The 24,654-nt window shown below is 51.7% G+C and overlaps 1 protein-coding gene across 3 annotated transcripts in view; it reads left to right on the plus strand.

Moving 5' to 3' along the window:
- Positions 1 to 24,654, plus strand: part of runx3 (RUNX family transcription factor 3) — a 47,307-nt gene that overhangs the window by 16,330 nt on the left and 6,323 nt on the right. For 2 of the 3 annotated variants that reach the window (XM_076161775.1, XM_076161774.1), the window contains exons 3-7: positions 2,078 to 2,319; positions 3,072 to 3,228; positions 4,643 to 4,747; positions 16,676 to 16,828; positions 22,880 to 22,957. In XM_076161775.1, the coding sequence (XP_076017890.1) occupies positions 2,078 to 2,319; positions 3,072 to 3,228; positions 4,643 to 4,747; positions 16,676 to 16,828; positions 22,880 to 22,957 (735 nt within the window). The remainder of the gene's footprint in view (positions 1 to 2,077; positions 2,320 to 3,071; positions 3,229 to 4,642; positions 4,748 to 16,675; positions 16,829 to 22,879; positions 22,958 to 24,654) is intronic. The other variant, XM_076161776.1, reaches the window with a different exon arrangement.

A 24,654-nucleotide genomic window follows, 5' to 3' on the forward strand; every position in this document is an offset into this window, starting at 1 on the left:
AGAAAAAGCTGCTAAAATACTTACAGAGAGATTTAGTTTGATTGATTATCGAACGAATAAATATCGGTGCTTTTATTATTTTCTAATTTCCCATCGGTGATACATGTGGATGCTGATGCAGAACATCTGCTGTTTAGTTCCCGTGTTAAAAACGAGTCACACACGCTTCTTAGATCGATACACACGCCTGTACAAAGCGGGACTCGACCCTCTGATCGGAACACAGAGGAGGTTAATTCATATTTCCGCTCATATTAGAGCTCATAAAGAAACAAACGGCTCCTCTCCTCTGCAGATGTGAACCGACTCACACGGTCTGAAGTGACTGATTGAAAAGGCAAATGCGCCAACTAGTGTCTGAAAGCGGCATGACAGGCGCTCTGCAGGGTGTGCCGCCGTTTAATGCAGCCCACACACACACACACACACACACAGTCACACACACACGCACACGCACACAAACACAAACACAAACACACGCACGTACGTACACACACACACACACACACACACACACACTCGTACACGCACACGCACACACGCACACACACACACACACACACACACATACGCCACACACACACACACACTTGCTTGTTTGCTGTATCTCTAATAATCTCACTTCATGCTTATTAAAGCAGATTAATTAATACCTGAGTGCAGGTGTGAATCTGAACACCTGGACCAATGAACGGGCCTGAAGATGATCAATGACACACAGATCAAACATAATTAACAGCTGATAAATCAGTGTGAGAGACGCAAACCTGCAGATCTTTATCTGAAACATTTTGGATTATTTCAAGTCGAAAAGAATCAAAGAAATAACAAATAACGTTCTATGTGAAATCAAACCAAAGGCTGTCAGACACACACCAAGCGAAGCTTCAGGAGGTGGATTTTATATTAATTTATGCGTGTGTGAAAAGTGTGAAAAATGCTGTTTAATTTCATAAATATCCGTGTTATAAAATCATAATATTAATCACGACACGTCACCAGCATCATGAGCTCCGTGTGAACATCTATGCTGCGTAAAAGCAAAAGAGAGAGAGAGAGAGACACACACACACACACACACACACACACACACACACACACACACACACACACACACACACACACACACACACGTATGTATCAATAATGCAGGTCGTGTGTGTGTGTGTGTGTGTGTGTGTGTGTGTGTGTAAGAGCGATGCGGGGCTGTGATTGGTCGGCTCTTGGCCCAGCCCAGCAGACTCATTGGCGGAGCTCAGGTCCGCACTCCCAAACACTAAACACTAAAATGACTCGGGTGTAATAATATCTCGGCACTCTGCACTCGACTCGCTCCCGCTCCCGGATCACGTTAGAGGAACTCGGGCTCGACCCACCGGAGAGACGCGCTGTCACTGTGGTTGTGTGTATGTGTGTGTATGTGTGCGTGTGTTTGTGGCGGAGACGCGACGAGGATAAAGTTTGTAGGAACTTTGACGCGTCGCAGGGACGCTGAGACGCATCTGCGGCTCTCACACACACACTCACTCTCGGGCTGGGTGAAGCTCAGTTACTTCGTCTCCAGTGCCGCGGACCTGAAGGAGCGCACGTCCGGTTGTGCGGTCCAGATCGTTGTTTTTTTTTATTAAAGTTCCTGTCAGTCAGCTGGACCTCCTCGCTCCTCCACCTGCGGACTGATCGACGAACTAATCGATTAGTTGAGAAGCTTTTTGCGATTTGGGGCGAGAGTTCCTGCGGTGTTCGTATTGTTTACACGCGGTTGACTCTGTAGTGCTAATTTAAGGAACCCAATCAGGAGTGAGATCGATAAGACAAACGGCTGTGTTGCGGCTTTCGGACAGCGTGTGTTGGTGTGAAACCCTGATGTTCCTCCTCACACTCATGCTGGCTCAAATGATCTGACGCGCAGCCTGCAGCCCTGATCTCCAGCTCACACACCACACTCAGTGCGCACAGCCGCCGGACTGAGACGGAGAGAGGACAGAGAGAGACGCCAGACAGCCAAACACACACCGAGCCGCACTGTGAGCCTGTCAGGTGGATCTGACCCAAGCTGTTGTGATGCATATTCCCGTAGACCCGACCACCACCAGACGGTTCACGCCGCCCTCCACGTCCTTCCCCTGCAGTAAGCTTGGAGACGGCAACGGGGCCATGGCCACACCGGGGCCCCTCAGGTCCAGACCGGACACCAGGAACGTGGTGGACGTGCTGGCGGACCACGCCGGCGAGCTGGTCCGGACCGACAGCCCGAACTTCCTCTGCTCGGTTCTGCCGTCACACTGGAGATGCAACAAGACGCTGCCGGTGGCGTTTAAGGCAAGACACACAAACACACGCGCGCGAGCGCTGCAGCTCATTACGACATTACAACATTAAAACACTTAAACTCACATGACACACACACACACACACACACACAGGAGGAAAGTGAAATTCTTTATGGGGTTTTAAGTATTTTTACGACCCACAAGGTGGATTTACGACAAAACAAGAGGCGAAGAACCTAGTGATTTATTATGGGATATTTGTGCCTTTGATCTGCTGCATTTTGCAGTAAATCGATAGATTATAAAATGTTATTTTAAATATTAAAGCGCTTTTTAATTGTTGTTTGTGTTATTAAATAATCACATCAACATCCTGACAGAGCAGGAATTATTACAGCTGACAGATGTGAAATTTAGGAATCAGACTTTTATTATTTTTGTATCGTTTGTGATTTAGCTTCTTATTAAAATGGCACATTTGTCACAGGTATGAATTCAGTTCAGATAAGAGGAAAAAAATGACGTCATGATTTAATGAATGAATGAATGAAAGATATAATTATTGAAATTATTTCTAAAAAAAATATTCAAATCTAAAGTTAACAGGCTTTGTGAGATGTTTGCTTTGGTGAAAAATCCACTAAGAAAATAATCAAACAGTTAGTTGTTGACCTTGTGATTAAACTGCGATGGTAGTTGCGCTTAACAAAACATGGGATGCGGTTTTACGCACGAAGTGTGTACATCAGGTTTGGTGACCCGGACCGACCGTGCGCTCTGTGTGTGTGTGTGTGTGTGTAGGTCGTGGCGCTCGGTGATGTTCCTGACGGCACTCTGGTCACCGTGATGGCCGGGAACGACGAGAACTACTCGGCCGAGCTGAGGAACGCGTCCGCCGTGATGAAGAACCAGGTGGCCCGATTCAATGACCTGCGCTTCGTGGGCAGGAGCGGCCGAGGTGAGCGGAGACCCCCTCTCTCTCTTTCTCTCTCTCTCACACACACACACACACACACACACACACACACACACACACACACACACACACACACAGGATGGCAGAGGCCCATGTGCCACATTTGGAATAATAGCGGCTCTGGTTTCTGTATTATTATGATTTGCTGAATGTGATAAATTTCGACGCGGCGCTTCTGTCTTATTTTCTTTTCCTCTCCGTATATTTCGGAGAGTTTTCTGTTGCCTTTGGCCTCCGGTCGGCCGGTCGGTCAGTTCAGGCGGTTCAGTTCAGTCTCGGTGGGCAACACGGTGCCAAGTGACGCGCGCTTCTGTCATCACCAACACGCGCCTCTGCGTCACGGCGAGCAGAGACGCGAGGTGACTGTCATTAAATTAATCCGCACGAATACAAATAATTATCCCCGCGGTGTGTGTGTGAGTGAGTGTGTGAGGGAGAGAGAGAGGGGGGGGGACAGACAGACACACACACATACGCCTTGCAATCCGTGTCCCGGGGCAATTTGCAGTAGCAGAGCGACGCCCGCCACCATTTAGGTTATTTATAAAAAAAATAAATGGAAAGATCAAATGCCTTTTACCCCGTGTGTGTGTTTGTGTGTGTGTGTGTGTGTGTTTAGCGGCAGTATTTGCGCAGTAGCTTGTTGTGGTTAACGATAAGGCCCGTAGGAGTAATATTCTGTTTGTATGCGGCCAATCAGAGCGGAGCAATTTACACGTAAATGAACACACACATACATATACACACACAGACACACACACACACACACACACACACGCAGAGAGAAACCGAATGTTTGACTCTATTTATCCTGTTTCTATAAAGCAGCGCGTCTCTCCCTCACACACACACACACACACACACACACACAAACAAACACACGTCTCCCTTTAATGTTAATATAGCTGCGAGAGGATGAATTGAAGAAAAGCTCCTTCATCTCCAAATTACAACACACACACACTCCGAGCCCCCCCTTCCCCCCTGCGTCCCGTTACCCGCCCGTTCTCTCTGCCCGGTCCGGGTGCTGCCCCCCCTCTGCCGCCCTGATGCCCTCTGCGTCATGCCGCGGTCTCCGGGCCCAGACTGGCCGCAGAGGCGGAGCGAGATCCCGCCTTGTTGAACACTAAACTCCCGCTGTAAGCCTCCTCTGGACCATGTGGCAGTGATTGTCTCCATAATGGCCTGAGCCTCATCCCCGCAGCCGCGCCATCAAAGCGCAGCTCCCGCGCTCAGTCCGCCGCTTCATCCGGACTCAAAGCTCCAGCGGGACAAAGGCCGGACTTTGTTGCGAACAATGCGGGGTTTTTCACAGATAATTCATAAATTGAAACGAGGTGTGTTGTCAATAATAAATCTAACGGGTCGTGGCGTGTGTGTGTGTGTGTGTGTGTAGGGAAGAGCTTCACCCTGACCATCACCGTGTTCACTGGACCGCCGCAAGTGGCCACCTACCACCGCGCCATCAAAGTCACCGTGGACGGGCCCCGAGAACCGCGCAGTGAGTACACGCACAGACACACACGCACACACACGGCTCCTCTACTACTGCTGTTAGAGACTAAAGTGTCTCATGTGTGATCCGGCCGGTTATAGAGCAGCTATTCCTGGGGGGTGTCAGTGGCTCTATTAAGGCTAAAAGAGCTGCATGAGTCATATGGAGATAATATCAACATAAAACACATTTAGCTGCCTTAAGTGTGTGTGTATATATATGAGTGTGTGTGGCTGAAGCACAGGGACTCAGCAGTCAGAGGAAATTGTAAAGCATATTAAGGCAAAACCCCGAGACCACTAAGAGGAGCTGAGTGAGTCTCCAAGCCGCAGATGGCTGAGCTCAGCCGTCCCTCCCTCGCCTCGTCCACCCGCCCTGACCTTCTCCGCCGCCGGTCAGAGGGTCGTACCTGACCGACCGCATAAGTGGCTGGTTGATTGAACGCGGGGCAGGCCCCCCGGCTGCCTGGGAGCTCTGGCAGAGGAGACCTGCCGGGGCGCGTGCTCGGGCTGTTTAGTGCCGCCGCTCAGCTGCAGCTATTCTGATGTGGTTTAATGCTGCTGCGTGTGTGTGCGTGTGTGAGGGATGGAGAGGCGTTGGGTTACTCAGATGAGTCAGAAGCTCAGGAACGACTGCACTTGAAATTTTGTGATCTCAAGCTGGTAGAGAGAAGATAGGTTGGCTTTGATGACGGTTGGTGTTGTAGTGGGTTTGGAGCAGAAGGTTGGAGAGGCTCTGGATGTACAGCTGAGGGGTTTGGGCTCATGGCTGTGCTGAGGGGATCTGACCCAATCAAAACAGACCAGGGCCGGGGGAAGAAGCCCCAAGTGCCACTTTAGAGGTGTGTGTGTGTGTTTGCATGGCATAGAAGGAGCTGAGGGGCACAGAGACAGGGGCATCACCCCCCACCAGGCTGGGGGCTATATTTGCAGAGACAGCGCACATATAAAAGAACAGTGACTGCAAAGCAGGAGGGACCAGATAATAATAAACGCTGTGTGTGTGTGTGAATGCGTGCGTGTGTGTGAGAGAATGTTTTCAATTTGATGGTCTTTGCCTCACAGGAAAACAACTGAGTGTGTGTGTGTGTGTGTGTGTGTGTGTGTGTGTGTGTGTGTGTGTGTGTGTGTGTGTGTGTGTGTGTGTGTGTGTGTGTGTGTGTGTGTGTGTGTGTGTGTGTGTGTGTGCGTGCATTAAGGCATTCTGCTGTGCATGTGTCGGTGTCTGGGTCTTGAAATAACTGTGTACATTAAAGACGTCTCCTGTACGACTCTGTCAACACGTCACGGCTCCGGGCCGGGCGTCAGAGTGGCCGGGGCTACTTTTACACCGGCGCTGGCGTGCTATAAAGTGACAGTGTTTAATATAGGGCCGGAGGAATTTAGGGCTCCATTAAACTCTGCTACATGGGGCTGAGAGGGAATTTGCAGAATGGCAGAAAATAAACATCAGCAAAGTGTGTGTGTGTGTTGCTCAGAGAACGGCTCCTATACGTGTTAACTAGACCCCCCCTCCACACACACACACACACACACACACACACATACACACACTCCCCCCCTCATTTTAGCGGCTTGGAAATGGGAGATGCGGGCTTATATGTTCACATGTCTGAGTCAAGCTTATCTAAAATATGATTTATGCATCAGAGCTCCGCTGCACTCTGACGTGCGTCGCCAGCAGCAACAGGGAAATTCCGAGAGTTGATCACACTTCATAGAATAGAGATTTTGCAACACATCTTATTTATGAGACATTTCTATTGGATGACTTGGCGTTTTAGAGACCGAGCCCTGAGAATAGACACATCAGAAGCAACGGGACATTAATAAAGTGCTTTATCCAGGGAAGAGGCTCATTCTATGGGCTCTGAGTGAAACACTGGGACACACACACACACACATTCAGACATTATTAGGATCATAAATGTAATCAGTTTCTTCCCCGACCACACGGCTCCATATTAACTCGGCTCCTTGGTCTAAACAGCATTTTTTCATTATAAACCGGAGCCTTTAAGCCGGTTATATATTCCAGCGCTGCTTTTAACCCAGGGTCTGATTTCCCCCGTCTCTGCCGATGTCAACAATGCCCTCCCTTGCCCCCTGACGTCGGCGTGCGTGGGCCCGGGCCCGGACGGTTCCCTGAGTGCAGACAGCTGAGACCAAACTTGGCCGGCCCTCGTTCACCTGTCGGCAGGCCGGCGGCCCGCTGGGGGGCTCGGGGGGCCGGAGCGCGGGGGCATTACAGGCGGTTTGTGCAGGGCCCTGCATTTGCATGGCTGCCAGCAGAGCCGCGGTAGGGAGCTGTCACCGACGGGGAGGAGAGCTTTATTAATGTTTACCCATCCAGTCATGAGAACCTGACAGACGGGACTGCAGCAGCGAGCGAGCCTGCGGCAATGTAACAAAAGAGGGCCGCGGCTGCTGGAAACGCTTGAGCGGTAACACGGGAGCCGCACATGCCACCCACAAAGAGACATGCATGTAAATGAAGACACACACGTACACAAACATTCACACACTCAGTTCTGCCCTCAGAAGAAAGTAGGCTAATGTTCACATAAGTATTTTTGTCTCTCTTGCTTGCTGATTTCCTCATCTCGCTTCCGGCATTCGTCACTGCACCCCCCCCAAGCACAACTCCACCACTGCTCTCTCTTTCTCTCATTTATCTCTCTCTCTCTCTCTCTCTCTCTCTCTCAACTTCTCTCTGAGCAACAGCTTTGTATTTGAACTCGTAAAAGAACAAGAGATGGCATGCTGGAGCGAGAGAGAGAGAGACAGAAACACAAAAGGAAGACTTAAGTGTGCGGACCCTCCCTTTCTATCACAGCTCCCCTCACCACCACCCACGCCCACATGAGATACTCTGCTGGGTTCTTCTCACCGATTAATCCCACAACTGCGTGTTTTGGCACCCGCCTCCCTCATATGTGACCTCAGCCAGCGCCCGTGTAGCCGCGGAGGGGGCGGGGCTGTTTGCGTTTCTTTATTTCTCACCATGAAATGAATCAGTTCCTGAGTAGAAAAGATGAACTCACCGCAGGTCAGGTGGGGTCACAGCCCTGCGACGTGGGCGAGCGAGAGAGAGAGAGAGAGAGTTTGAAGGGAGAGGCGGTTGTGTGCTGAGCGACGATGCCGCAGCCAATCTCAACAAGAGCCCAGTGCCAATTTGTCTGATTAGACATTAGAAAATTATAAAGTTGATTCTTCCCTTAACATCTAAATGAATTACAGACCAACACGTACATTCAGACAGAGCTCTCTCTCTCTCTTTCTCTTTTGCACACACCCACGCACACACACACACACACACACACACTCTCAGTTTCCCACCCATAGTTCCACACATTCACAGAAATCACACAAGCGCTGTCGTGTTTTGTTGCCTCTATTTACTCGGCTGGGTGTGTTCACACAGCTCCAGGAGGAGAATGGTGGGTGTGTGGGAGGGGGGGGGAGGGGGGAGGGGGGGAGAGCTGGGGTGGCAGGGGTGCATATTGGAGTTGGCGGGTTGATTCTATTTGCATTTGGCACACAGACTGTACAAAGTATGCAAATAGACAAACAATGCCATGTGCTGTGTTATTTCTCCTGTGATATTGCAGTCCCTCTGTAAAGTAAACAAAGAGATAGCATGCGTATGGTTGCATATGTATTTGCGTGTGCGGCTGCTCGGCTCATGCACCTGCCAGGTGCGTCCATCTCTTTAAGTCGTCCCCGCGGCCACGCCTATGCTCCACAAATCACATGAAAGGCTCACCCTCGGTGCGAATTGCTCTCTCAAAGGCAACTTTGATGTTTGAAAATGGAGCCGGGCGTCTTTGAAAGGACGGCCTACAGGTGTATCAGTGCCAGGGGAGGAGGAGAACAGTGGCACGTCTGAGGCCCGGTGCTTTCCTAACTGCTAATGGCTCAGCCCCACTCCCAGATGTATAACCTGGAGGAACACACACACACACACACACACACACACACACACACACACACACACACACACACACACACAGTAGTGAGGTGATATGTTGGTGTCAAACCTGTGACCACCTGATTTATGATTTAGCGAAGGAAACAACAGAGCTCAGGCGTTCACACACACACTTACCCGTCTCCTCTCCTCTGCGTCCTAGCTCCCCGGGGTCAGGGCAGAATCGTCACCCTGATTAGAAATCGAGCAAATATTGTCCCACTGATAAATCTGCTGGAATGTAAAGAGGCCAATGTTGAAAAAGGTTTTGACGGAATTCAGTGTGTGTGTGTGTGTGTATGTGTGTGTGTGTGTGTGTGTGTGTGTGTGTGTGTGTGTGTGTGTGTGTGCGTGCGTGCGTGTGTGTGCGTGCGGGGGACAAAGCGCTGATAGGCAGACGCAGGCCTCAGGTAGCCGCGCAGGCCGTCTGTAAAGGGTCGGGGAGACTCTGGATCTGACACAATCGATAGAAGCTGTTTGACCACATGAAGCTCTGAGGTCGCGTCCCACACACACACACAAACACACACACACACACACACACACACACCCTGCTGTTAGTAATCCAGCTCAGGCTTTGCTGTTCAGGCTCTCCTGTGCTAATGAGCCTGAATACCTCAGCTAGAGACAGAACACTCACACACACACACACACACACACACACACGCACACACACACACACACACACACACACACACACACACACACACACACACACACACACACACACACACCACTCTATCACCGGCCCCTCGCTCTCCTCTCTCCGCTCTCCTCTCTCCTCTCTCCTCTCTCCTCTCCTCTCCTCTCCTCTCCTCTCTCCTGTCTCCTGTCCTCTTCTTCCCTGTTTGTTCTGTGTGTTATTGTGATTGAGGTTTGTGCTCATAGCTCTTCAGTCTTTGCCGTCTAACAGCCTCATTACTTCTTCTCAGGCCGGTTGAAGACAAACGCACATTAGTGAGGCTTTTGGGGGCCTTTCCTTCTTTCCTTCTCTCTTTATTTCTTTCTTTCTCTTTTACACTCAAACTTAAATCTCCGCCTCATATTTGTTGACGCCAGCGCGTACAAGAAATGATGGAATTGCGTATAGAAGCTCCAGACGGCCTTTTAATTCACTGTGATGACGTAAGAACCACGATCAGGAGACGTTCTCACAGAATGGCCGCTCTACTCTCCACTCTCCTTCACCCTCTCGCTTGCTCTCCTCTGCTCTCTCCCGCTCTGCCTCTCCTCTCCACCTCCCCTGTAAACTGGCTGGCCAAGCGTCTTTCCTGTTGACTTACCTAGGAGGGGAAGTAAAATAGCCACTCTGTGTGTACTTGCTCTTCCTTGTTGACACTGACCCATACAGGAGGGAACCATTACAAGCTTTCAGCCTTAATTCAATAAAAGTTCCGATCTGCATTTAGAAAAATAAATGGCCCGTGAGCGAAGGAATATTTTCTCCCCTGCTGCATTATGACAATAAACTGTTGGCTGTGTTGGGGACGCGGGGGATGGAGGGGGGGGAGTGCAGGGGGGGGTAGTTTGTGGGAAGAAGGCACCTGCTGGTTACTGGAAAAGACGCTGTGTACCCCCCTGCGGTCTGGATATTTATTTCTTCAGGACTTAATGGTTAGGAACAGCGAGCAAATAATAGGTGGAGCAAGGTTCTTTCTTTTGCTTCCAGCGGCGGTGGAAGGACCTAATCCTCAGGGTAAACACTGAGGGAAGCCTGGGCTCTCCAAACACCACAGAATAAGAGAGGTCAAGCTCTGCCTGCCCCCCCCCCCCCCCCCCCCGAGCCCGGCCTCAGAAGTGTAGCAGCCTCAGCCGCTGTAAACACGCCGCAGCTTCACTACTCCTCCTCCTCCTGCAGAGCAACACAGACACAGAGGAAACTTCACACCTCGGGCCTCGACCCTCCCCCCGGGGACCTGACGCAGTTGTCATTTTGTCCGACGGTGTGTACGTGTGCGTTTAGCGGAAAATGTCAGCTTTCTGCAAACAATTGTGTGCGAGCTGCCGAGCGCTGAGGTGTGAACGTGAAGCCGTTTGACACATCTGCTGGCGTCTGTGACAGAAGCAGCAGCTCGCCTTCCTTTCTCACAGTCCTGCGAGGCCTCTACCTTTCCCTCAGCACAACAACACACACACACGCGCACACACACGCACACACACACACACACAGCAACTTTATTCACCATTAGAGCTGGAATAACACTCTCAGAGCAGCTTATTGCTTTAATATGATCTGTCACAGAAGCCAAATAGCCCCTCTGTGCGCTACAAGGCCGACGCAGCAGCGAGAGTCTGCATGCAGGCAGGCAGCCGAGAGGGCCTGAAAAACAACCAGCCTCACACACACACACACACACACACACACACAAAGGAGGGATGATTGCTCCTGACATGCTGCAGGTCTTGCTGTATTGTTGGGGGATCCGGGCCTCCTGGTCCTGATGTCTGCACCCCTTCACTCCTCTCTGCCTGCCTCAACCTGCCTCATCCTATTGGGCTGCGCTTGTGTGCTGCTGCTTCTGTTGCACACACACACAAACACACACACACACACACACGCACAAACACATACACACACACACACACACACACACACACACACACACACACACACACACACACACACACACACACACACACACACTCACGCACACACAGGCTTTATCCTCTTATCAGAAAAGGAAGGCTGCACTCTTTGCTCAGTCTCATGTAGCAACTTCCGCTGTGAGCAGTTTGTTTTCAGGCCTTGTGAGGGGGATTTTCACACTGCGTCTGTCCCCAGAGAGAGAGAGAGAGAGAGAGAGCTCTGACAAGTCCCCCCAAGGGAGCAGCAGGGCCAGACTCTCCCTCCAGCTGTGACCGGAGTGAGAGAGTTGGACCTCAGATAACAACGCGGCAAAACTTCTCCTAGCATCCCGCCGTCTCCTCCTGCGCTCGCCGTGATAGCACTCTGTTTGTGTCCTGACACTTCAATTCAGTAATGAGCTGCAACGAAAGCTCCTCAAGAGTTTTATGTAAATGTAGTGTGAAGTAGTGTGATGTGTGTGTGAGTGTGTGTGGCGAGCGCAGACTCATTTAGGCTTGGGCCAGACAGCCACAATCATCAGCCAAGGGTAAAACCCACATCCTTCAGGGTCGGCCTCAAAACAAGAACTTTGATTTGCCCCACTGTAAATACCAAACTGTGTGATTGGTGGCCTTGGTGAAGAAGAAGAAGAAGACGGTGCCAAGCGCACGCACGCGTGCGTGTGTGTGTGTGAATGTGTCTGTGTGTGTGTGTGTGTGTGTGTGTGTGTGTGTGTTTGTCTGTTTTTGAGCTGTGCGCCGGTGCCAGTAAGCAAAAAGGGAAGTATCAGAAAGGATGTAGAGAGAAAAAAACAAGAAGGGTGGGAGCCAAACAAACGGGTTACGGGTTCAGGTCTGCTAGAGAGGAGGAAGAGGAAGACAGGTGTGCAGCACTTTGCTCAACAGATGTTGAAACATCCTCAGTGTCTGTTGAGGGCAAAAACGGAAATCTGCCTGCAAGCGACTCGGCTGTGCAGCAACATATCTGTAACCGTCGCCCCGACTCAGGCCGGGCTTCAGAGCTCCGACGCCGCGGCTTCAGCTTTAGCTCGTGAGACAGAAGCGACAGGAGAGCTCAGGCAGAAACAAGTCACGTCCAAACCAAACCAGCTAATATAAGAAGCAGAGGAACACGGCCTCGGCGTTTAAACATTAGAATCAGAGCGTTTCCTTACAGCGCCCGGACATTCCTGCCTGTAACGCTACACCGCCTTTACCACGAGGGGTTTACGGCCCAGACATACTTCGCACTGTTGAGTTTTGATACACGGGGCCGCTCCAAATCAATTCTAGTCTGTTATCAGGGGCCTATCAAGTCCATTTATACGTCGAATACAAATATTTACACTTCAAATATATTCAGCGCAGCCTTGGGTCGCGGCCAAAGCACGTATTGCCCTTTGCTGTCCAGATAGAGTTTCACTTTGCCCCTGAAAAAGAGCCCGGCCCTTTACTAAAGAGAGCTTGTGTTTAATGTGTCTCCCTTTGGACAGGAACATATGTTTCTTTCTTTCAATGGAGGGAGAGAGGGGGGAGAGGGGAGAGAGGGGAGAGAGAGAGGGGGAGAGAGACAGACGGACAAACAGAGGGGGCAGAGCAGAGGAAAGTGTGCGCTGAGGGAAGGAAGCAGGCCGTATCGTGTGATCGCTCAGTTAAGCCCGTCAGTGTTTCGGGCCCTGGCTGTCACCTTATTGAGCAAACAGTGTCTCTGTGGCGAGCTGATAGGGAGGAGAGGCCGGGCTGCCAGTCGGTTAGCTGGTCATGTGGTCGACTCCCACAGCTCAAACTCCCACAAACACACGCACACAACACCACAACAACTTTACACTTTTCACACCAGAGAGTAGAGAGCAACACACACACACACACACACACACACACACAGGCTGCATCTCCACGCATTGTGCAGCGGAGATAAAACACTATCAGGAAATAAAAACACGCACGCACGCACGCACGCACACGCACACGCACACACACACACGCACACACGCACACACACACAAAACAAAGCAGGGCTGAGAGCGGCACACCCTTCCCTAAACTCAGCCGTAGCCTCTCAGTCCGTCGTTAATACCAGACATTTTATATCAAGCGTTTTATTTGTTCTTCATATCTTCCATAATGCTTTCAGATGATGTGACCACTACTCAGAGAGGAGGCTAGTAAATCTACAGCCGTTAGCGTCCATTTTAGCGTGGGGGTGCGTATTGAGCGCTGCTGTTTGAGGCCTCATGTGAGCGCCGGGCTCCAGCTCCCAGCTCTATCTTGTGGTTATGATATCATACACAGAAAAACAGAGCATTCTCTCCTAAGTGCACCCTGACACATTAAATATTCATCCCACCGCAGAAGCCCCTCTGCAGAGGGCCCGCACCCCTCCAGGCCCCCCGGACCCTGTAGAGTCGGAGTCAAATGCTCGGTTGGACCGGACGTAAGAACGCGACTAAAGCCGCGGTCGCGGGGCTCGGCCGAGGCTAGGCGGGTTTAACAGAAGGTTTAAGCGGAACGTACGGGTTCCGTTGCTCTGGAGCCGGAACCGAAACCATTCAGGTCTTTAGAAGATGAAAGCTAATTGATGAAAGACAGGATGGGAGGTCGTTGGTTTAGCAGATCTCTCTTCACTGTTGCCTCACAACCTCTTCCATTGATCCTTATCTCGCAGTAACTTCTGGGTTCTTTCCCACGCTTACGCAACGCCCAACCCGTAACGTGAAGTAGCTGAGTGAAGGCGATGCTGTCATTATGGCATCACACACACGTTTCCTCTGAGTGAAGACCCAATAACACCTCAAGTACAAAGTGACCGGGGGTTGGACCTCCACATCAACCGCTCAGCTGGTGGTTGATTAGTGGGTGAAGGAGTTAATGAGCTCCAGGTTCTTAATGAAGCCACCCACACACACACACACACACACACACACACACACACCCACACAAAAACCCCCCACCAGCTCACAGCCCAGAAAAAACCCTACTGGAAGCCCTGAGCAGTGTGTCGCCAGGAGCACCGTGCCAGCTGGAACTCAGCCACTGGATCCACAGCAAACCAGTGTGTGTGTGTGTGTGTGTGTGTGTGTGTATCATCTTTGTGGGCAGCTGAATGATCACTTTCATCCCTAAAGAGCCAGCAGATTCATCTTAGACCACCGCTGGCCACAGAGAAACTGACCAATTATCCTTTTTTCCCCGCCGCCCGTCTCTTTTTCCGAGCGGCGTGTGCTGGATGTATCGTTTCCCCGACCTCAGCCGTTTGAGGTGGTGTAAATCTCTTAATAACTACACAAGGACACATATTGGGGCTAAATTTGGAGGGCCGCTTCCCCTGGCCGCCCCTGCTCTGGCTGCAGCAGACAGTAGCCACACTGTCTGCCTGGGTGATGGAGCCTGGAGCTTGACGGTGTGTGTGTGTGTGTGTGTGTGTGTGTGTGTGTGTGTGTGTGTAAGAGAGAGTGTGTGTTCAGAGGGGGAGAGAGAGAGTGAGAGGGAGAGAGAGTGACCTCCTCATTCCTTCCATTATGGGTTAATGAGAAGGCAGACTGGCCACATATGAGTGTAAATAAGACACATATTACAGAGTGTGTGTACAGATGTTCATAGGAGTGTGTCCACCCAGGATGTGTCTCTGTGTAACAGCGTGGAGCCAAAGGGTTGAATCCCTCACACACACACACACACACACACACACACACACACACACACACACACACACACACACCTTCCCTTTCTCATCCCCCGTCCACAATCCTAACTCTCTGGAAAATAAACAGCTGGAGAACAGAAACAAAAACTGCTGTCTATGTTCAGACAGATTACTCATGGCTGACTCTCTCTCTCTCTCTCACACACACACACACACACACACACACACACACACGCAAGCTCACACATGCAAAGTACGACATAACTGTTGATCAGAACGAAAACGAATGTGTGGGCAGGTTTGATGAGCGTTCAGACATCGGCTCTGTACGTCCATGTGCTGCTGCTGCTGCTGCTGCTGCTGGTGTGTGTGCGTGTGTGTGTGAGTGTGTGCCTCGTATGTGCGCGCCTGAGTGTGATAGATATTTCTATATAGTTCGTAAAGAGGGGATGGAGGGGTGGGCACAACCAAATGGACAGAGCGGTAAGCGAGAGGAAACTTTACCCATGGGTCAGCCTCAGAGGGAAGATATATTGCCCATGGGTCAGCGCAGAGAGAGGACGGGCAAAATCCATATTGGCCCGTCTGCCTTGCCCCCTTTATATAGTGATAAAATATTCAAATCCAGCCATTACTTCACATTAGGCTGCTCTGTAGAGATGCCAGGGAGAAAACCACAGAATGTATACATGTTGGTTGACACACAGGGTTTGGGTGCATTGATAGTTACATTAAAATGTCTCCTGGCCATTAGAGGCACAGCCCTCATCCGGACTGCACGGCTGACATTTCAACGTGCGCTCACATGTATGAATGTATGTGCGCCGCCGCCGCGTGTGTACGTGCGGGCGCGTGTGCTCGCATTCGTACATGTCTGCATACATGCGTGTCCACATAAAAGCCAGAGGAGATCACACGGAGGCGCTCTCTCTCTCTCTCTCTCTCTCTCTCTCCCCTCTCTCTCTCTCGCTCTCCCCCTCTTACCGTCTCCCTCGATGGGACATCAAAGGAAAATGGCGTTAAGTGAGCTGCTCGGTGTTCTAGGTTTGGATAAAGGAGATGATGACACACACACACACACACACACACACACACACACATACACACACACACAGCCTGTCTTTCTCCCTTTCCTTTGTGTTTTGTTAAAGCGTCATGACTGGATGGTCGACTCGTCTGAGTCTGAGTGTTTCCTCCTGACTAAGAGCTGAGGCAGTCAGTCAGTCAGTCAGTCAGCTAGTCAGTCAGCCAGTCATTCAGTCAGTTTCTCCAGCCTTCACAGCAGCAGTCATTCAGTCAGTCAGATGAACAGCTCAGCTCACCTCAGTAACCTCTTGTGTAACAGTAACTTATCATTTCTTTAGGTTGAGGGAAAACAACATTCCTCCTCTTATTATTCTCCCCTCTCTTATCAGTCATGGTGACGTGGCAGCAGGTGCAGCTGGAGGAACGTTTAGCGTCTAGCCGATGTATTTCAAGGTCTGCTAAGCGTGTAATAATATTTTTGAGTTTGGAAGCTGAAAACACGGTGACAGCGTCTCTCTCCCCGCTTATGATTTCATCCGGCGCGAGTGTGTGTGAACGGTCACACACACTCTGGCAGATTGGACTTTAATTGCAGCTCAGACTGGAAACAAGTCGCTATTGTTTTTTTTCTTCGCTATTTCTGTTCGACGACTCTGGGAAATGTGTTTAACCGCCGGCGGTACATTTGGCGTCGTCGTTAATTTCTCCCCCTCCTCTTCTCCCCATCACTGTTTTAGGGCACCGAGTCAAGATGGAGGATCCGCAGAAGATGCAGTTCTCGGACAGGCTGTCGGAGATCGAGCGCTACCAGCGGTCCATGCGGATCGGCCCGGTCAACAACAACCCCAGGCCCATCCACCCCAGCCACATCGGCACCTCGCAAAGTAAGGAGGCGCCGCAGACCAACCGCAGCCACACACACACACACACACACACTCACACAACCCTAAGAACCACAACACTGTAAACTGGGCTATTAAATCAGTCGTTACTTTGAAGAAAACGACTTACATAAACCTGTTTGTACTATTTGGCCAGAGGGGAAGAGTCATCGACAATACTGAGCTGTTACTCATCAGCACAGCGCCGCTCTGCTCACCCTAAAATTAAACCGAGCCGAGGGCGCCACACATGAAGGCTCCTTCTTCTTCACGTGTGTTTCCTCCGCGGCGGAGGGGACGTGAGGGGGCGGGTGTCCAAGTTCAGGGGGCCTGTTCCGCTAATCTAGGCGCAGCGATGTGTGTGTTGGCTTGCGTGAGGGGAAGCTGGTGAGCGCCCCGTGTCCGCTCTGTCCCCGGATGCCCTGCGTTGGTGGGTCCGGGCCCTCACAGCGAGCAGGGGTGTGTGAGTGTGTGGCCAGGTGGCGCGGCCCGACGCTGCCAACCAAACTTGGCGGCGGGCGCTGGGTGCTGGCCTCTGCGCGCCCGCACACTCCAGCCTCAGGAATGTAACAGCCGCCTGCTACCTTGGCAATCGCGTCACTCTCAGACTAAGGGGGGAAAGAGAGAGTGGAGAGGGGGGGGGGGGGTTAGGACACACACTCTGGAGAGAATGAGGGGGAGAGGGGAAAAGGAGGGGGGTGTCTTGTGTGTGTGTGTGTGTGTGTGTGTAAATGACGAGGACAGCTGCGTGGGTGATAGCTGGAGCGCGGATGAGTGTTCACTCTTCAGTCATATGTCACAACCTCTTTAACAGGATGCCACGTCTGGAAGCACGCAGACTAAACACACACACACGCACACATACACACACACACACGCACACACACACCATGTCCTCCTCTGCCGCCCACTCTCTAGTTCACATGCGAGCTAATGAATCCCATTACCTTTATATCAGCATGTTACTGCGTACAGGAGCGCTTGTTTGGGAGTGCTGGGCCGTGTGTGTGGGTGGAACTCTATCAGTGTGTGCGACCGGGCGCTGATACACTGGTGTGTGTTTGGCCTTGCTCGCCTCACCAGTGCTGAGTCACCAGTGTGGGCCTATCTAACAGCTGACTGCAGAGAACACAGGCTCCCCCATGTCCTCACTGTTGATATTGATTTCGCTCACTCGCACTCACTGCCTGTACCGAGCAAAAGACACACACACACACACACACACACACACACACACACACACACGCACACGACGGCCATTTCAAAGCGAACCGGTTCGGCTGAAAATAAACAAAGTTTGGGCAAACGCAGCGTCGACACAATAGGGCCAGTATGATGGCGATGTTCAGATGGGTGAGACTTAAAAAGCCCCCGCGGCTACGCTACACTAGCTAACTACAGGAGCTTTAGTTCTGAGGGCTGGGCTGAAGAGGGGGGGGGGGGTTAGAGGTGCACAGACTTGGTCCAGACAGCACATGAAGAAGAAGAAGAAGAAGAAGAAGGAGCTTCCCTGCCCTCCTCTGCCTCGCACTCGGAAGGCTTAGCGCAGGAATTAGAGCTTTGTGAGCTTCAAAAGAGGCCGTAACTGTGCAACGTGTTAAGGTCGCTCGCTCGGGCCTGTCAAGAAACGGCGGAGGGCACGGAGCTACACGCAACAGCTGCGAGCTGTGTGTGTGTGAGTGTGTGTTAGAGAGAGAGAGAGAGAGAGAGAGAGAGAGAGAGAGAGAGAGAGAGAGAGAGAGAGAGAGAGAGAGAGAGAGAGAGAGAGAGAGAGAGAGAGAGAGAGAGAGAGAGAGAGAAGGGGAAGGGTTGTGAAAACCACACACCTTAATCTGTGGTATTACCGTCATGACTGAGCACCGCAGGGCAAGAGCACTGAAATAATGAAATAACAGAGGACGGGGGGCCTTCCTCCTTCCTCCCTCCTCCTCCTCCCTCTCCCTCCTCCCGCCTCCCTCCTCCTCGTCTATCTGTGCGTCTGGAGATGTGTGTCACGGCACAGTTCTGCTCAGGACGCTCCCGTGTGTGTGTGTCCACCCTCAGTGGTAACACATGCGGCTCCAGACCCAAGCAGCCTGGGCGTGACGCTCCCGCCCCGCCGCCCAGCCGCCCGTGCGGAGGTGTTTACCTGTAAACAGGCCGAGCGCGTGCGTCCCTGCTCCGCCCGCCGCAGCTCTGGAAACTCCACGCACATGCTTTTAATCTGGCTGGCCTGTTTGTTTGAGGTTTGCAGGGCGATAGATCACCCACCGGCACCTTATACTTAAATGGATTCCAGCGATGCGATTACAAAAGATGTTTTCCATCATCTGGCTGAGGAGCAAACACACAGTCACCTCCCGCTAAAGCTGCTTGCTTCACTCGGCTGTCTGAGCCATGAAATACCGTCTCAGCTTGGTTGTCAACAGGACGCGTCTACAGACATCTGCTCAACACCGTAACACACACACACACACACACACACACACAGGCCAATTGCACCACAGGCACATTGAAAACACAAACATATACACACACACAGACACACACACCTCCATGCTGGTGTTGCAAGTCCTGCGCTGGTGCCCCAGACAGACGGGGTAATTAAGAGCTCATTATTCTGCATGCAGTGACAGGATTCCTGCTCGCTGGCAGACGCTGCGCTCGCCGCTTGTTTTTGTTCTTCTGTGGCCACAGGTAAGCCTGCTAGACATGTGGAATGATTCTGAGCAGGGGCGGAGGGAGGCAGCGTGTGTGTGTGTGTGTGTGTGTGTGTGTGTGTGTGTGTGTGTGTGTGTGTGTGTGCGCGTGGTTCTTCTAGTGCAGTCAAGCAAATCTGACACTCAGACAATCAAGTAGTAAATTGTTAAATTGTTATTCTGGTTTCTAAACCTCAAGTGAGCTACATGTGTACATGAGACGGGACTGTGGGTGGCGACGTCGCTCTGCCGCTAATACACAGACCTGTTTACGCTTTAACCCCTAACATCCCACCGCTGATAAGACAGAGGAGAAGAGAAGTAGATCTGCAGAGTAGAGGGGGGAAACTTGCAGTGTGTTTAAATGCAGACAGACACACACACATACACGCACACACACTCGAACTCGCCCCTGGCACGACGTCTGACAGCCAAGACGAAAGCAGCTCCTTTAACTGGAATGTGTTTTAACAGCGAGAGAGGGGGGAAAAAGAAATACGGCAGCAATTTAATTATCCAGAGAGAGTCTGGCACTGAGAGAGGTCGTATCACTTCACATGTGATTTGTTCCAACACCTGTGTGTTCCTCGCTACAGATGAGTATCAGCATAACGTTCCGCCATCTCGTCAAGTGCCTGTCGCTTTGATGGCGCTCCAAGAGAAAAGGCCTGCCTGCGCGTCCGTGTGTGCGCGTGCGTGTGTGCGTGTGTGTGTGTGTGTGTGTGTGTGTGTGTGTGTATGTGTGATCCATAGCAGATATCCCCCACGCTTCATAATCCAAACGCGCTGTAAACATTTATCTTGCACACGAGGCTGACAAACGTTTTCTTGTCGTGATAATTGCCCAAACGTTTCTGCCCTCTGGTTTCCTCCTTGAACTGCTTCCCATCTACTCCGTCTCTACTCCGTCCCAGTACCAGCTGTATTCTGGCCCTCTGTGGCCTTTGGACTGGACTTAATTTGTGAAAGTACCGTTTGATGGAGGAGCACGCCCGATCCAGCGCCGCCTCTCCCTCCTCGTCCACAGTAACCACACTGTTTACTCCGCATAAACAAGCCGCTCGGCCCCCCAGGTTAGAGGCGGCGCTCCGCTACCGCCGCCGCCCGACCGCTCCCACCGATTCACACGTCCGGGATGACACGATCAGCCAATTAAAAGCGGGAGCGGGACAGGAAATGAGCGCCGTCGGGTCGCTGTGGTGTGAACCTGGGAGAGCAGCCGTCACTGCAGCTTGGCTTCGTGCTGATTTGTGCCAAAGCCAAACAGGAAGCAGGTCCTCTGAGGCCAATACAACCAACACGAGCAGGAACCTGGACCGGCGCTTCACACACTCTGTTTTACTTCTGCACTCTGCTATTTACATAATATGTCAATGGCCTCCGTGAGGTTTATTTGTTATGGTGCCTGAAAGCTTCACTTGTGGTTAAAGTCTCTCTCTGTGACCCTAAGATGAATAATTCAAAGTGAAAATGTTTCTGCTATTTAACAACAGAAAGAAACTCTCACTCTTTTGAAGCCTCTTCAGTGAGAAAGGGCCAGAGAAGCAGAAGTGAGAGCTCTGACTTCTTTACCAGACTCCACTGTTTGTGTAAGTTATAATTTCACATCAGAGCGGGGCAGAGTTTTACATTTCAGCAATTACAGAAAGTCCATGTGTGCCATGAACAGTCTCTATTGAGTCTGTGGAGAGGGGAAGGGCGGCAGGACCCGGGCTCTCAGAGAGAACAGAGGATTTTTCAGCCCATGTGTTTGTTTTTGCTCACGTTATAAGTGAGGGCTCAAAAGACATATCAAATGTCCCACATAGCTGAGCCAAGGCCGTGTTCCTCCCTCCTCTAACACGCTCGCTCTTTTTCCCTCCATCCCTCGCTGGCGTCTGTCTTTCTCTCAAACTCGCTCTCTAACATTCTCTCCCCATTGCGACGCCTAAGGCCCGAGCGAAACAGGAAGCCAGCACAAGGGCCGGCATTCACTGTGTCTCAAAGACACGCTTCATTACGGGCCGGCGCGCTGAACATGGCTCTGAGGCGCTGCGACGTCCGCAGTCACGAGGACGGACGCCATTTTGGCTCAAAGGGTCGTTTGGCCGCCTCCCTTTCATCTCGACACGCACTTTAAAAGCAGTTGCTGTGTTTATTTGTGTCCTCTCGGCTACACTGGCGCCGCCCCGGCCTGATTATTAGTGACGCCGCCGCTGCCTCGTCCCATCTCGGCCTCGCCGCTGCACCGGGCTCCGCCCAGGGGGCCGGCCCTCTTATTAACAGGGGTAATCTGTGCCTCTGCTATTGACGTTGTCTGCCGGCCAATCAAAATATTTGAAGGAAATGTTTATTTTCTTGAGCGGATCGCAGCAGCTGCTCTGCTCGCCGGCTGAATAAGACCATTTATGTGTAAGAATTTGCCATTGTGAGGCAGAGTGCAGGACCTCTCAGTGACTGAGTGCTGATTTGGGTCTTTACTGAGGAAGTGGAGGAGCTGCAGGGGAAGCAGAGGTTTTACACACGCGGAGGCCTGGTGGGGCTCTGGGTGCAGCGGCCTCCTCTCTCCTGCTGGCATCCATCTGGGCTCTAATTACAGAACGGGAGGTTTGGAGTTTACTGTATCGCAGCATCTCAGAGTCACATGGTTCAGACTCCCTCACATTAAAACTGACATTTAAGCCCTGATCTCAAAGCGGGGGCCAGCGTTAGCGAGTGGAAACGGCAGGCGAGGCTCGCTGAGCTGAAGCTGCCGGCGGCCACAGCCGTGCGTGCAACTTGTCTTGTAACAACTACACCGTCTCAGACCAAGAGCAAACAACCACTATTTGCATGTCAAATTGTCAGCCCTCCTGTGGTGTGTGGCCGTTGAGTGTGAAGCAGGGTCCCACGCGTTGGGCCAGCAGTTGCTCTGCTCTCCTCCGCTCCCTGACAGCCCTGGCTGGACGCTCAACCAAGGCTCTTGTACTTCACAGGTCTGCGCTGCCCCCTCCGAGTCTGGACCCAAAGGCCCAAAAATATCTCCCCTGCTCCCATCAAGCATGTTTTTCCAAGCCCAGTCTCACCCCAGTGCGAAAAGAGCGCCCCCCCCCCTCTCCCTCCCTCCCTCCCCACCCCCACCTCTTCCCAGTGTTCGCTGCTCAGTCAGCAGAAGCCAACCTGTGACAGGAAGACACATCTCTAAACCACCACATGTCAACACAGTTTGGCCTGTCAGGAGGCTTTTTTCTAAGATTTCTATGGCAGAGGCAGAGGCAGAGGCTGTGACACACACACACACACGCACACGCACACACACACACACACACACACACACACACGCACACGCACACGCACACACACACACACCTCAGTCCGTCCTGGTGTTGACATCCTGGTGTCCGTCTCTTCCTTGCAGCAGCCCTGTGGCCGGAGCAGATGGACAGCCCGACTCTGAAGACATGCAAGGTGGAGGAAGACCTGAGACCGTGGCCAGGTAAGACACGCCCACGTCCTCCCACGCACGTCTGTCTGTAAATGCATCCCGGGTAGAGCCTGGCCAGGGCTGTCCGACCTTGACGGGACCAGAACGTTCTCGTGGGGTTTGGGCCGGGTTCAGAGCCTCACATTCAGGTGTCGGTCCACACACGGGACTTTCGGGACACTGGAGTCTGTGTCGGGTCGGGGCGCTCGTGGGTTTCAAACCTCAGGTCCGGTTCAAGCTCCAAGCCTCGGCGGTTCACTTGGCACGCAGAGCTCGCCACAGCAGGATGTAAACACCAGCACAACTGTCCCCAGCTGACCCAAAATTAGCCTGTGTGTGTGTGTGCACGTCTGGGCATTTGTGTTTGTGTGTTGTTTTTTCCGAGGGTGTTTTTTCTTTCGTGGCCGACAAACACAACAGCGGCGAGCAGTGTGAGAGGCGATGTCACGTCGTAATTGTCAGTTAGAGGAAACTCACTTGTAAAATACAGAGCAGGTAATTGCGGTGCTTGGGTCTGCCAAGTACCTTCACACCTTTCCAACCGTAAATCATGTTAACAGGACGGAAACGCAGGGCGACCACGGGAGTCAACCACGACAGCCGACGGCGACAACCGTCAGCTAATTCAATTCAATTCAAGTAGTAGACAGAGTGAAAGACGAATGAAGTGGAGGAGCTGGAAAGGCGGGCACAGCAGCGGGCGTGGCCTTCACTGTGACGACTTTGGAGTGTATCTCATTTTGCCCGTAGGGCCCGGCTACATCCCAGAACATTCCTCCAAAGCCACCACCCTGCCGCCTTCCTCCTTCCCTCCCACTGGCTCTTTCTTCCATTTGTTTCTTGCCGGTTTGGACTTTTGCTGCTAACAGCCCCCTCAGTCTCCAAACCATCCCCTTCCCAGAAACCACCACACCAGACATGCTGAGTCATCCACTCACACTGGGATGAGGACACACACTCAGACACACACACACACACACACACACACACACACACAAGGAAGAATATAAGGTCTTATTGATTTGGTTGTCGTCTCTTTTGTGATTTATCAGAGAAGCAAACTTCTGGCACACATGGCGACTCTGATACTTCTCTCACTTCTCGGGCAGAGAGATGGAGGAAATGGAATTACACTCTTACTCCATATGGAGCTGCTTGTGTGAGGCAGTGTGAGGCCAGAGATTGAATGCAGAACAACATTCACTGGGGTGTGAAGAATGTGATTGACAGCGACGGGCATGAGAAGCATATGTTTGAGATGTACCGCCTGAACTGGAAATTCCAATCCATCCTGACAGAGGAGAGACTGAGACAGAGATGGAACACAGAGGAATAAATCACAATGCTACAGACACACCTCTGTGAGTGTGTGTGTAGTTTAAGAGGTTAGAAGTCTCCCTCAATGATTTAGTGAAGGAATAGGCAGATTAATCGCGTCACCTTTTTGGTTGATGCATTAGGAAAATCTGGAGTTTTTCAGAATCACAAGCTTCCCCTGGCCCTGCATGTCACATGTGAGGGCCATGCAAAGTCCTCTGCCCTCACATGATGAAGTGTCTAACATGATGAGGCTTCGGGGTGGACGGCCCCGCTGCCACAGAGAGAGAGGTGATTAACATTTGCATCAGACACGACGCTCCGGCCCCAAAGACGAGGAGCGTAAACAAACACCTGGAGATCATTTGAGTCTCTGGTTCTGTGGCTCGTTA

This window comes from Genypterus blacodes, unplaced genomic scaffold (genome assembly GCF_046128005.1).
Source record: "Genypterus blacodes isolate CSIRO-AG114 ecotype Tasmania unplaced genomic scaffold, CSIRO-AGI_Gbla_v1 ptg000112l_1, whole genome shotgun sequence".
Lineage (NCBI taxonomy): Eukaryota > Metazoa > Chordata > Actinopteri > Ophidiiformes > Ophidiidae > Genypterus > Genypterus blacodes.